Below are 12,705 nucleotides of genomic sequence, written 5' to 3'. Positions count from 1 at the left end.
ACAGCATTCTGTACCATCGTTCCCCGCAGGAATTTTTCAGGTTCGCCTAATGAAACGGGCAGGCAATCCCTATATTCCGTTGTAGAACGTAGATAGTATTCATTGAAATGTATCAAACGGTTTGTAGAATAAAAGAAGCAAATTGCGACCCTCTTTGCGGCTTGTAAAGGTTGAGTTCATGGTCCGGCTAAAACAATAGACGATCTATCCCAAATATATGTTCGGGATTAGGCAGAGAACATTCTGTATCCATCGAGTTGATGATGGAACCCGGTTCGAGGGTATCTGCCGGTGTAATCTTTCGTAACCTTTCGTAAGCTTGACGAAAACGCGGGGGGTTTGGGCTTTTAACCCTCCCTCGCGCCGAGTATATTCACAATAGATATTGCTGGCCTTTGGGTTCATGCCCTCCAGACTCTCAGGCATTCTGTTGACAAGATTTCACTGAAAGGAGTGACCTGGGTGCACTTTTGGTATATCAGAATGACTCCTCTCACTGATAATAATTCGATGAATATCTGACTACTGGAATGTTTCTCATATGGTCTCCAGTGGCCTTTTGATTCCAGCAAATCTGTTCATCTTGATGATTTGCTGCATGTTAAAAAGGAAAGCAATTTGATGCTTCAAGTGAGTAAATGTAAATAGGCCTGTCGTTGACGGAGGTTGGGATAATAATCCGAGCTTGGGAGCAGGCTTGGCATTTAACCGTTGACTAATAACATGTTGAGGCGGGACGTCGTGTGGGTCATGCATAATAGATGTTTGATCTCCTTCCAACCTGAACCAAAAGAATCTGCTTTTCCTCTTATGCTAAGTAAAGTGTTTCAACACCTTTTTAAAAATATCAAACTGTGGTAGTTGACGTACTGCATACAATTAGAACCAATCTAACAAACCCTCGACAGAAATATGACCCGGTCCATCCGACCAAAAACCAGAACGCCAAACGCAAAGGTAGAGAAATGTGGAACAGGAAGCACAATACAAGTAGGGATACATCGTTAAAGGCAATTTTTTTTAAAGAGGAAACACAACAACTATCCACCCTTCCTTTAAGAGTATCGGGTTCGCTTCAAAAGGTATTTTTAGGTAGAGAAAATTAGGCTTGTCACGAGACGAAAGAGGTGAATGGATGCGGAGAAGAGAGAAATTGTTGCACATAAGCCTTCGCTCAGCACGGCCGTTTCGTATCGCCATTACAATGAGTCAAAGACATCAAAATGAGTTGGTAGAAGAATTGTGCGAGGAATGGAAACCGATTATGCAGCGCCGGCGCTTGGTACTGGTTCAGGGAGTTTGGTCACCTGTTCGCCGGCCCGGATGATTCTCTGGCCATAGGCATCACGGGCGGACTCGATGTCCTTATTTTCTCGCTGGGATCGCTTCCAAATCTCGACTTCGCAACCGCCCCGAATAACACCAACACGCATCGTCGACAGGAGGTTGTGAGCGGCATTGGAGTGGTTGTAGATACCGCCATTGAACATGGCGGTTGCGTCTTTGCCAATGCCGGAGTTGATCATGGCCTTGCCTCCTGGATGATCCTTGATGAAATTGGTAACGTCATGGACGACTCCGGCAATAGCAATGAGACCACGGCCGTTCTTAGCCTGTTCGACGTACTCATCCCATTCCATAACGGGCAGCTGCTCGAGAGGAACACCCCAGTCAAGGTTAGCACGTCTTTGGTCGATTTTCTTTTGCAATTGTTGAATGCGGCCTTTCTCGATTTCATTGGCACGGAATTGCTTCAAGTCGTATGCGAGGCCGACTTGCTTCCATACCCAAATGATCCACTTGGTAGGATCATACTGGTGCCATTCGATAGCGTTACGGTAGTCAGAGGGGAACTCGTGATGGAAATTGTGATAGCCTTCACCCATGGTGATCAAGGCAGTCAGAACATGGTCTCGAGGAGAGTTGCGGTCATCAAAAGGCTGTTCTCCCAAATAATGGGCCAGGGAATTGACGCAGAAGGTGGCTTGCTGGACAAAAAAGACTCGCAGGATGCCAGCATAGATGAAACCACCCCACCAGTCTCCCCAGCCGAGGCCACTGACAATGGTGGGAAAGATCAAACCCATGGTGAGGACGACCTTGAGGTAGTTCCTGTGCTGCCAGACAACGACTGGATCCTCATTGAGATCAGTGATATCAGTGCGGCCGATACGCTTTGGGTTCTGTTTCATCACCATCCAGCCAAGGTGGGAGTACAAGAGGCCCTTGCGAACCGAGTATGGGTCCTTGTCGGTATCGGTATAACGGTGGTGAGCACGGTGATCGCGAGCCCACCATCTGACTGAGCCCTGGACGGCACCCCCACCGACGGCAGCCAAATAGATTCTCAAAGGGAGCGTTGCAGAATAGGAACAGTGAGCCCAGAGGCGATGGTAACCTGGGATAGTGAGTTAGTCGGATCCAGAGCAAAAAGAGCGTTGAAGGGAGACATACCGGCCGTGATACCAATACCGGTCATATAATAATAGAGAACAGCCCAGATGGCGGTTTTGATCTGAAGGGGAATCCAATATGCCTGAACGCAACCATACAAGGGAACCATCAAGATCAGAATCACGTTTAACCAGTTGACATGCTTGTGCCAGGTGGACAGTGTGACCGGGGTATCTGTGATATGAAGCTTCTTGTTGTCATTTCCGGTCGAGGGAGCCTTGGAGGACTCTACAGCCACGGCTTCTTGAGAAGCCATGGTGACGGTTCGGTGTGTCGATGCACTCGGAGGGGTCTTTGGTTTGTCCGTGGGTTGAGGTCCGGGTGAGAAGGAGCTGTCAAAGAGACCAAGGTGCAAGGAAGACTGATGGAAGGGATAGAAGAGAGGGAGGAAAAGAAGATCAAGCAGAAGCAGCGGGCGAGATAAATGGAACAGCGAGTTGGATGTTGGCCACAGCGAGGCCCACAGTTTTTGTTGAAACCTGAACTCAACCTGTTGGCGTTGCGGTTGACGGGAGGCACATGTCAAGGAGGAGATGGAGAAGCAAAGGAAAAAGTGGTGTCACTCTCTTCTTTTTGCTTCTTTCTGGCCTTTTTTTTTCCGCTCGGCTGGTGGATGGCAGGGATCGATGCCGCGCAGAGTTCGCCGGAGTGACTGCGGTACCACAAGTTGGTTCTTGTTGGGAGAGAACAAGTTGATGGTTACTAGTTCCCGGTAATTTTGGCTCCCATCAACAGAAGAGGCAACACTGCTGACTTTCCCTGCAAGACTGTCTCAAATGATTCTGCATATTTCAATGGTCTTTGGACCAAGTCTTGACGGAGAATTCAAGGCAGCACTGGGAAATTGTAGTGCTGGAGATCAATCGTGGACGCTGTCCTGCACCGCGCTTCGATTTCGCCGGTTCTGTACATACAATACCATGTCATGACAGCGCTCCCCAACAACTTTTTCTGGCACAATCCAGCATACAAAGCATGTCGCTCCCTCCTTCCAAACCACTCCCCTCGAAAGCAACAAAGAACCAACCGAAGATCGCCTGCCAGCTCAGCTTCGCAAACCATCCTATTCCTGAATAACTATTATCGATTCAGCCAGAGCCTCTCCACGACGGCGCTCTCACACTGAAAACATCGACGCCTTTCCCCTTCAGGCTTCCCCCAACGGATTTCCAAGTCCCCACCCTGTCTTGTCTTCTCATTGGCCGGCTCTATTTAGACTCGTGGGGCCCCTGCCCGGACAAGTAAGCTTACCCCAGCCGGCGACTTCCTTTTTCTTGCGCCCAATCCGCGGGCTCTGATTGGCTGTGCCCTTGCATCGGAAGCCCGGATGTGCCAAGAACGAATACGGCGGACCTTTAGGGCTGTTGGCGAGCCATCCGCCGAGCCGAGGCACAGCGACATTGTGATTGCCCTCCAGAAGGGAGTTGGTCTTATTAGCATTGGCTGGAGTATAGTATGCCTACTATTAGTACTTCCATCCTCCATCGCCCTGATTCTGGTCAGGCTTGAGATGAGATAGTCACCGCATATTACGTGGCAAAAGCCCAAAGAGACTGTTCTCCCCAACCATTTTGCGAGTTACCCCGGATTTACCCATCCCCCGTCACTCATGCAGACATTGGCTAATCACGGAGCTCCCGGACGTCACGCCATGCGGCCATGGCAATGATCATGTTGTGCTAATAATCATCGAGAATACCCCCAGCATGTGCGTCATCGGCGAGCACTGGGTTTATCCGAGGCCGAGATGAAATCCTCTGTGATATCGGTCGTATCTCAAGTGCCCATCGATGTTCATTCCTCTGCATTCTTTGCCTCGTTGATACGGAGCAGGCAGTCTCCAATACTCTCATTTCAACACCTAACGTCAATCATACAGATACGAGTCGTCCTGGAGAGTCTGAAACAAAATCTCTGTCTCCGACTCAACATGGTTAGAGCCATCGGATATCAAGTCATCGCGCTCGAAGTCGCTTTCGCTATCCGGCACTTCGTAGTCCTCTTCGTTGGCGCCTGGTAATGGATCCAAGATCTCGTCGTCGTCATCACCATCATCAGGGCCTGTAATCACAATCGTCGGCTCAACTTTCAATCTGTGGCTCGGAGTGCTGTCCATCCCGTCGAATTTTCGCTTCTCGCTCGCGATATCCGGTATATTTTGGCTCGCTGGAACCGCTATGGCAATCGAGTCCTCATCCAGAATCTCCCGGGGACCACCCTAAACACGATAAGCATCCCATGTCGGGCCAGCAGGACAAATCGATACTTACTACTTCAACCGTAAAGGGGACAATCCGTCGTATCGACCTCTCCGCTAGGCCTGCCCCGCCGATTTTTCGTACTTCCGCAATCCTAACCCTTTTCATCCCCGTTTGTTTTCTCATCCGCCACGGCAACCAATGCCAATATAAAAGTATACTCGAAGCAATTCCAGCATCCCAGGTAAATCCGGAAATCACTTCATGAAGCATCGGTTGCCTAGTGGTTTTGACCCGAGATCCCATTTCATGAATAACCACCGTCGCGCAGTTTAGACGGATTGCCAGCCTGCGTAAATCGGACAAGATACTCCCAATTAGGCTGAAATACAGGCTTGACTCCTTCTCTAACTTGGTCTGCTCCGCGTGCGAGAGTTCGGCCCCACGCAACCGTTTCGGTAGCCTGGGTCGAAACTCGGCAGCAAAAGGGCACGAGATCGAATCAACCACAATTAGGCCCGTGCTCTTAGGAGGGAAGCCACGGGGTGGATGCGAGAGGAGAGCGATCAGGTGTGCCAGGGACGCTGGTCGGAAGTGTAGGAGCTTTTCGAGATTGAATTTGTTGTCTGCCAGTGACGGCTCACCCTCCGCTGGAGACCGTTCCCGTCTCTCCCTGAGTATAGATTGTAGTCGAGAAATGCATATCGGCCCCGCAGTATCTGTATATCACATATTAATCAACTGCAACCCAGCATTTCCATGCCACGAGATCAATGGCGACGAGAACAGACGTACCATTCCAATCCACCGTTTGCTGCGACCGCAACACCTCCGCAGCTAAACTCGTCCTATCATGGGATCCGCATCAGCTCATGAAAGAATCCAATATCAAATCCAAGATGAACAAACGAGACACACTAACGCCAGCACCGTCTTTCCTGACCCTTCGGTCCCACAATCTCCGTCACCTCCCCCCGTCGCACTCCCGCAGCAATATCATCATCCGCGCCCGCGTTGCCATCCACATAGCGCCGGCTTAGACCCAAGCCTAGCGGTGACGGCCGCGGCTCCGCAGGCAGCGACAAGGCGAGATCTAAGCGCGGAAGACCCGTCGATATATTTTGCAATAAAGACGAGTCCTCCTCAAGCACCGGGACTAGGCCAAATTTGACGTGCGGCGCGTCTCTCAAAGAGCGTCTGCGAGCTAGTGAAGAGAGATTAGTCGTGATGGAACTAGACGTCGGGGCTAACGACGGCGGGAATGGACCTCTTATACGTACGGCTATCGGGACTGGAGAAGTTGGCGGTGTCTTCGGTGGTCATGGTCGAGTGTCGAGTCTGCAGAGTGTGGATTTCTTTGTCGCGTCGCGGTTAATTGACTAACTAACTACTGGATGGCCAATTCCGCTTGATTGAACTTGCAACTCGAATGGCTGTTTGTTATCAAGAACCAAGGAGCACATGCCTGTCAGCACCTTGCTCGCCCTTGCATGACCGCGCACGACGGGTTGCATCGCATTCCGCAACGACGCTCTGAATCTCACGGCAAACCGGCTCTGATAGCCTATTGCGGTGGTGTCACTCGTGTTGCCGAGCTTATCAGAGCTTGGGAGTTTTCGAGACCGCGCCCTTATTATCCCATATCTCCTCCTAGGATTTGGAATCATGGACTATTTATTATCAGAACCAAAGACGGGCGACCCCCCAGCTTCTGCTCTTCACGGTAGCTTTGAGGGTTGATTCCATGGGTTGCCATCTCGCTACGCACGCTGTCTCGTTCGGCTACAACTGCTAATCAAAGTAACGACCTCTCCGGGGGATTTGATCGCAAAAAATCTCTTAAAAATCTATTTCTCCGTCGGCATTGGAATTGTGAACCCGATCCAACCGGACACGTATGTACTAACATTCTCTTGTCTCGTCGTCGAAGCCTTCCGTCCTGTCATGACTGTCTAGCAAAGGGCCCGGATCTCGTTCGATCACTGACATTGCAAGCAATCGCCCAGCGAAGGCCAGATAGATTTTCTCAGATCTGATCCCGGTTCGTCACTACAGACGTTCTTGAAGCAACCGGCGAAGAACCATGCTCCGGCTGGCTGCTATCGTACCCCGCCTTGACCTTCCCGTTCCCGTCTCCCTCTTCATCATCTACTCCGTCTGCCTCACGCCCGTCCTCTTCCTCCTGTACAATGAGCTCGCGGGCCGGCGAACCCGGTCCCGACAGCCGAGAGGATGTCGAAAACTGGGACTGAAATCTTTCTCCAACCTCGCTGATGAACACCAGTACAGCACAAACGGCGTGAAGAGTCGCTCCAAGGATGGGACGGAAGGGGAGAAGAAAATCAAAGTCAAAGCACTGATCTCATACCCGATCAAGAGCTGTGCTGGTGTGGAATTCAACTTTGCCGATGGCACGAACACTGGACTGATGTACGACCGCCAATTCGCCTTTGCGGAGTACATCGAAACGACAGCTAAAAATGATGATGGTAAAAAAGCCGTGGCGGGTCGTTGGGACTGTCGGACCCTTCGTGATGGTAAATTTAGCAAAATGGCTTTGATACGGCCTGAGATCTGGGTTCCCGACCCCTCATCGCCGACATACTCTCCCAAGGCTCCGGAAGTCCGCTCCAAGGGTGTTTTGGTGATCAATTTTCCCCGAACAGGAACTGGTTTGTTCACCAAGCTCGGCATGAAACTTAACCTCTGCTCGCGAGAAGAATCGTTCCAGGTACCGCTCTTCCCGCCTGACGGCGAGTACTCTTCCATCCCGATGCGCATATTCAGCGACACCCCCAACGCATACAACTATAGCACCCACATCCCTAGCTCTCTAGGCGCATTCTTAGGCAGCACCAAGCCTCTATCCTTATTCCGTTTCGACCCTGAGCACCCTCGTCCAGTACGCGGAAACGCTCCAACCGAAGCCGATCTCGGCTTCAAACCAACCATGGGATTCCCAGACGAGTATCCTCTTCAAATGCAAAATCTGGCTAGTATCAGAAGCATGGCGGAAAAGGTTAAATACGCTATCCCCAAGTTCACTGTCCGTCGATTTCGGCCGAACATTGTCCTTGAAGGATTGGAGGCGTATGATGAAGATGACTGGAAGAAGATGCGCATTGTACCGGGTCCGGAGAGCAGGGTTATGCCATCTTCATCGTCCGATGACAAGAAGGGCGTTGACATACTCGTTGCGTGTCGCACGGTGAGATGTCGATTGCCCAATGTGGACCCCGACACGGGCGAGAGACATCAGGTTGAGCCGGATAAGACGCTGAAAGCAATGAGAAATATCGACGCAGGCGCGGACAAAAGTGGTTGTTTGGGAATGATGTTGGTTCCGGTTTCGCAAAGTAAGTGCTTGTCTTGTCGATTAGTGTCTATCCATCTTGCTAACAGTTGCCTCTTCAGAATTCACAATCCATGTTGGTGACGAAGTTGAAGTACTGGAAAGGGGAGAGCATTTTTACATCAAGGAGTAGAACGGGTCTGCATCCCATCTCCTTCCATGCACTCCTTCCGCACTCAGAAATCTTTAGGACACCTTTTAGGCATCCCTTTTTTCAACAATATGTATTTAGATTTATCCAAAATTTTGGAGATATACCTCCCTCAACTTATGTCATGGTTAAATGAAGGGCTTTGGGAGCTCATTTCGGCTTGAACTACATTTCTGCAAATCTCGAGCAAACCATCAAGTATTATATCCGCCCCCGTTTTGCTTCTATGCAAAAGAGCCCCGCCTGCCTGTTTTCTACTTTCTCCGTCTCTCTAACAGAGCCTACTTGTGCAAAAAATGCCAATGATATTCCCAAGCTGCTGATTCGCACCCACAAGCACGGACCACATTATTCTCCAATCGATTGTACATCTCACAGTGGATGGCACTGTCTGGCAATATTGAGCATTCATTTTGACATTCAGACGAGGAGGGAAAGACTGTAGTAGCATGTTACTGGATTTTTGGCATTGATAGCTCCGCTCTATCTCCTTCGGTTCCCCGTATACTATCAGATCAGGACTCAACTCGGCTCCAGCCAGTAGATTGTTTTATCACGGCCAGAATCAAGGCAATCGAGATCCGTCTGCTTAGTTGTTTTCCTGCCACCTAAATCACAATGTTAGCTCATGGGCCTAGGTTGAAAACCGTGGAGTTTACCCACCTATGTTTACACTTCATGCAAGTATAGAAGATGGTACTCCCTTCATCCGCACTCCTCAACTGCACCTGGGCATAGGTCACCTCTCTCGACGGGCATTTGACACAATCCATCTCAATCTGCGGACCCGACCCGACCGCCTCCCTCGTCACCTCCTGAGTGTACGACTTGAGCTTGTTCCTCAGCCTCGACGGGAAATTCTCAGAGGTAGACGTTTGCGTATAGTTCAATGCTGTATCTATTTCGAGAGAACAACGATCAGGCAAAAGTGAAACAATGGGGGCCCCCCAAAGCGGAGGGAAAAGGGGGGGGGGGAGACTACTTTTGGCGGTCTGACCACATAGCTCACAGCGTAAAAGCTCATCCGGAATGTCGTCGAGAAGGTTCCCGCAGTCTTCACAGAATTGGACAACCATAGCTTTTCGGCTCGGAGCGCGCAGAGATCTGGTGGTCTGAGTTTGAGAGCCGTTGAGTAAGTTGTTGAGGGATGCCAGATATTTTCACCGCCAGAGCTGAGCCTGAATCATTGGGCCATGGAGGGAAAACAAGCCAATTGTTTGGTTGATGCCAAACAAAGCTGCATTATGAAGAATTCAAGAGAGCGGAATCCAACTCCACAGCAGGCTCGTCTCTTTGAACGGAAATAAACTGCCGCCTTCGCAACAAGTAGCGAAGAAAAAAAAATCAGAAGGGATAGAATGATATGGGACAGTCGCATGCACTCTCCAGTTACAAGGAAGTCGAGTTGGAAGACGTATAAAAGCGCTGAAAGTGAATTCCTTTCGCACGTATATACTCCGATAGACGACTCAACGACGTTTGGGAACTGGCCAAAGGGCAAACTCCGCCGTCGACATTGAGGCATTCATGATTCAATCCAAACAGAAAAGACAGCATCGTCGCATTTCTCATGTTATACTGCGCATATTTACGAGTCATTCCAAGCTTCAGATAGTTATATATCTATAACTAAAAACGCCGGCGGGGCATAAAGACATAATATCCACTTCAAAAACCCAAAGCCATATCCTCCTCAAAGCGAAAAAAGAACAAAACCAAACTCCCAAACAACACCGGTAACTGCCGAAACTCTATGCCTCTCAATCGTTATGTTCCCAGGTACTTTTGCTCTTATGGCTGAAACCGCAACCGAAAGTCCCTCCCCTTCCTCTCTTCAGAAACCTTGTACACAAACCTCGCGATAGCATCCTGCTCCGATATCGCCGTGTTATTAAAATGCTTCCTCACCGCCGACGCCAGATGGTCCTTGGACACTCGCGCCTGGGAAACGGGATGCAAACCCACGCCGTCCTGCGTCCCGGATGTCGCCTCCTTGGCTCTTTTAGAGGAAGACGACGAAGATTGCGGGGTCCTGTTCGCGGCGCGTTGGGCGTTGCGGGCTGCGATGGCGGTGGGGGAGCGGAGGCCGATTCCGCGGGAGAGAAGGATGGAATTGATTTGTGAGGAGAAGGCGCTGGGGCACGGGAGGTTGTGGACGTAGCGGTATTGATGGAGCACGGAGAGGGGCATGGTGGACCAGTTGATCTAGAAGGGAAAAAAGTAGTTTCGCGTTAAATTCACCTCAAAGCGTAAAGACAAATTGCACGAAAAATTCCAAGAACTCACTGCAGGGTGTTCTGTCGTTGTCTGTTCAGCCTCGCCTGCGAGTACAACCGCCGGATGCGGGGGTTTTGCATCCTTGCTCGTCGCGGTAGCTGTATTCCCTCCTCTGCGACCTTTGGACGCACCAAATTGCCGCTCTCGCTGGCCGCTTGACGCTTCTGACCTAGAGTCGTCGAGGTTGGTTGCTGCTGGTCCTCGCTGTCGCGGCGGAGCCATGGTGGCGTATGTTATCGGTCAAATGGGAGCACGCAAGTATAATTTCACTGCATGGGAGGAATAATCAGAGCACATCAGCCCACAGCTTGGCCTTCATGTGCTTTCTGACGCGGTGGAGAGCAAATGGGATAGAAACCGATCACGAAGAGCTCAATCGGTGAAAGACGCGCCGAATCCTAATATGGTTTAGTGCGGGTGTTGTCCCTGTGACATCACCGCAAAAAGAATAAGGCTTTTGATTGGTTATTAGTTTTGCAAACTTGATTGTTTCTAGCATTCTGAATGGTCCATGAAACCGAGAGTTAAGCCAATCAATCGTTCAAACTTTAAACACCGTTATCTTATCTCATCTAATCGAACGCGAAACTTACGGTACCGTCTTGTCAGGCATCCGACTCCCTGCAGCAGAACTGCTTCTTTCTTTCCTCTTGAACCCAGCAATAATGCTGCTCTATCAGCCCTCGCCTCACCCACTCGCGCTCAGCCAAGGCACACACGCAGAGGGCGAGACCCCAATTCTTGACCAGGCATCTGAGAAAGGACCAAAAGAAAGAACCCACAGCACCCCCCAGCGGGCCAGGGGTGTCTTCTGGAACTTCTGGAATGTTTTAAACTTCTGCGTGCATTCATCTTCGTCCTTGACAGGATGATCTTCTTCTTGCGCGCATCAAGACCCACGCATTCTCCTGCTTCTAGAATCGAAAGGAGGGGGGAGGAGCGGATGGGAAGAGAGGAAGGGTGGCCGATTGATTGGCAATCCAACGTGTTTCGCCTTCAAGCGAGCTTGCAAACCGGGCGGAGTTTTGTACCTTGGAACAGTAAGTTACCCCAAGGGGCGGGGGGAGGGAGGAGAAGGATTGTGTATGTTCATTGCCCTCATCGAAGAAGGAGCACGATTCTGATCGTCAGTCGGTGTCAGAATCGCGCACGGATTCTCTCCACTGCAGGGCGATGGAGGCGACGAGGTGGACGAGAGGAGAGAGGGACCTGTGCGTGTCCCCCTCCCGCCCCCGCTGCATTTGAAATCGATCGAGAAGACAGGAAGGCGAGTAGGAAGATGACGACGATGAAGAGGAACAGGTCCTTTTTTCCTTGTTCCGTCATCGTCCTTGTTGACGCATCGATCTCCAGGGTTTGACGATGATGGCTAGATGGCCGAATGAGTCCCGGAGTATACGTATACGTATATCCCTTCCTCCATAGTACCCAGTAAATGCAACCTCTCCTGCACCAGGCAAGGACGGGACCGGGGGAGGACAGACGAGGATCCAGGGGAGGCCTCGAGAATCTTCCTAAGCAACAAATAGCAGCAGAACTTCGAGGCTCGAGAGTCGAGAGAAAGAAAAAAAGGTTTTCCTCCGAAAAGAGAGAATCCTGGTCCCGGTCATAGCAACCAAAAGGAGACCGACGGCGGAGTATTTCGGCGTCAAATAGGTTGAATTCTGGTCTGGCCCTGTTCGAACGGAGTTTTTTTCCCTTCTCCTTCTCCTCCGCACTTTGAATCTCTGGAATCTAACCGGTCATCCATGCCGGGACCCTGAAGCTACTCAGCTGGTCTCTCCGAGAATGCTCTTCCCGATTTTCCAGCCGGCGCAACTGATCTTCAACTCGCACCCCCGCCCCAAGCAAGGCCAATGCGCAGGCTTGTCAGGGGCGTTGCCCTTTTTTTTTCTTCCTCCCTTCCCCTCCAGCTTTTTGCTAGTGCTATACTACTTTATTTTCCCCACAAGAAGTCTTGTCTCTTAACGATCTGTAACAGCAAAACCCTTCACAGATAGCTCAATCCACCCCCCCCATGCAAGCAGATCGACAAGACCAGCAGAAGCCCCAGGGGTCCTAACGACAAGGTAAGGTACCGCAAAGCCACGGCCCAGAAGCAAAACCACTTTTATGCAGTGGAGGAAAACGTATATACGTCGTTTCACACATCGGAGTAGTTACTTATTAGTTGTTGGCTTTTTTTTTTTCTCGCGGTTACATCAAAAAAAGCAGTCTTCTTTTCTTCCGCGCACTCCGGTCTAGGATCTTGTTCTTGCTTTGAGCTAATAACC

At 50.5% G+C, this 12,705-nt stretch overlaps 4 protein-coding genes across 4 annotated transcripts; 1 reads left to right on the top strand and 3 right to left on the bottom strand.

Moving 5' to 3' along the window:
* Nucleotides 1–1,262: 1,262 nt before the first annotated feature.
* UREG_02417 (acyl-CoA desaturase) lies at nucleotides 1,263–2,710 on the bottom strand (the record flags this gene model as incomplete). The annotated part of the gene is made up of 2 exons (XM_002542855.1): nucleotides 1,263–2,398; nucleotides 2,455–2,710. 2 exons carry the CDS (start codon nucleotides 2,708–2,710, stop codon nucleotides 1,263–1,265), a joined length of 1,392 nt encoding a protein of 463 aa, XP_002542901.1.
* A 1,611-nt stretch (nucleotides 2,711–4,321) lies between these two features.
* On the bottom strand, nucleotides 4,322–5,975 carry UREG_02416 (uncharacterized protein; the record flags this gene model as incomplete). The annotated part of the gene is made up of 4 exons (XM_002542854.1): nucleotides 4,322–4,672; nucleotides 4,725–5,371; nucleotides 5,575–5,856; nucleotides 5,933–5,975. 4 exons carry the CDS (start codon nucleotides 5,973–5,975, stop codon nucleotides 4,322–4,324), a joined length of 1,323 nt encoding a protein of 440 aa, XP_002542900.1.
* A 760-nt stretch (nucleotides 5,976–6,735) lies between these two features.
* Nucleotides 6,736–8,137, top strand: UREG_02415 (uncharacterized protein; the record flags this gene model as incomplete). Its single annotated transcript, XM_002542853.1, has 2 exons — nucleotides 6,736–8,008; nucleotides 8,067–8,137. 2 exons carry the CDS (start codon nucleotides 6,736–6,738, stop codon nucleotides 8,135–8,137), a joined length of 1,344 nt encoding a protein of 447 aa, XP_002542899.1.
* A 540-nt stretch (nucleotides 8,138–8,677) lies between these two features.
* UREG_02414 (uncharacterized protein) lies at nucleotides 8,678–10,654 on the bottom strand (the record flags this gene model as incomplete). The annotated part of the gene is made up of 5 exons (XM_002542852.1): nucleotides 8,678–8,756; nucleotides 8,819–9,053; nucleotides 9,165–9,259; nucleotides 10,011–10,360; nucleotides 10,442–10,654. The coding sequence occupies 5 exons, from the start codon at nucleotides 10,652–10,654 to the stop codon at nucleotides 8,678–8,680; spliced, it is 972 nt and encodes a 323-aa protein (XP_002542898.1).
* Nucleotides 10,655–12,705: the final 2,051 nt, after the last annotated feature.

The sequence above is a fragment of the Uncinocarpus reesii genome, genomic scaffold (genome assembly GCF_000003515.1).
Source record: "Uncinocarpus reesii 1704 scaffold_1 genomic scaffold, whole genome shotgun sequence".
NCBI lineage: Eukaryota > Fungi > Ascomycota > Eurotiomycetes > Onygenales > Onygenaceae > Uncinocarpus > Uncinocarpus reesii.
The sequence above is the reverse complement of the archived record's forward strand: the minus strand, read 5'-3'. Positions and strand labels throughout refer to the sequence as shown.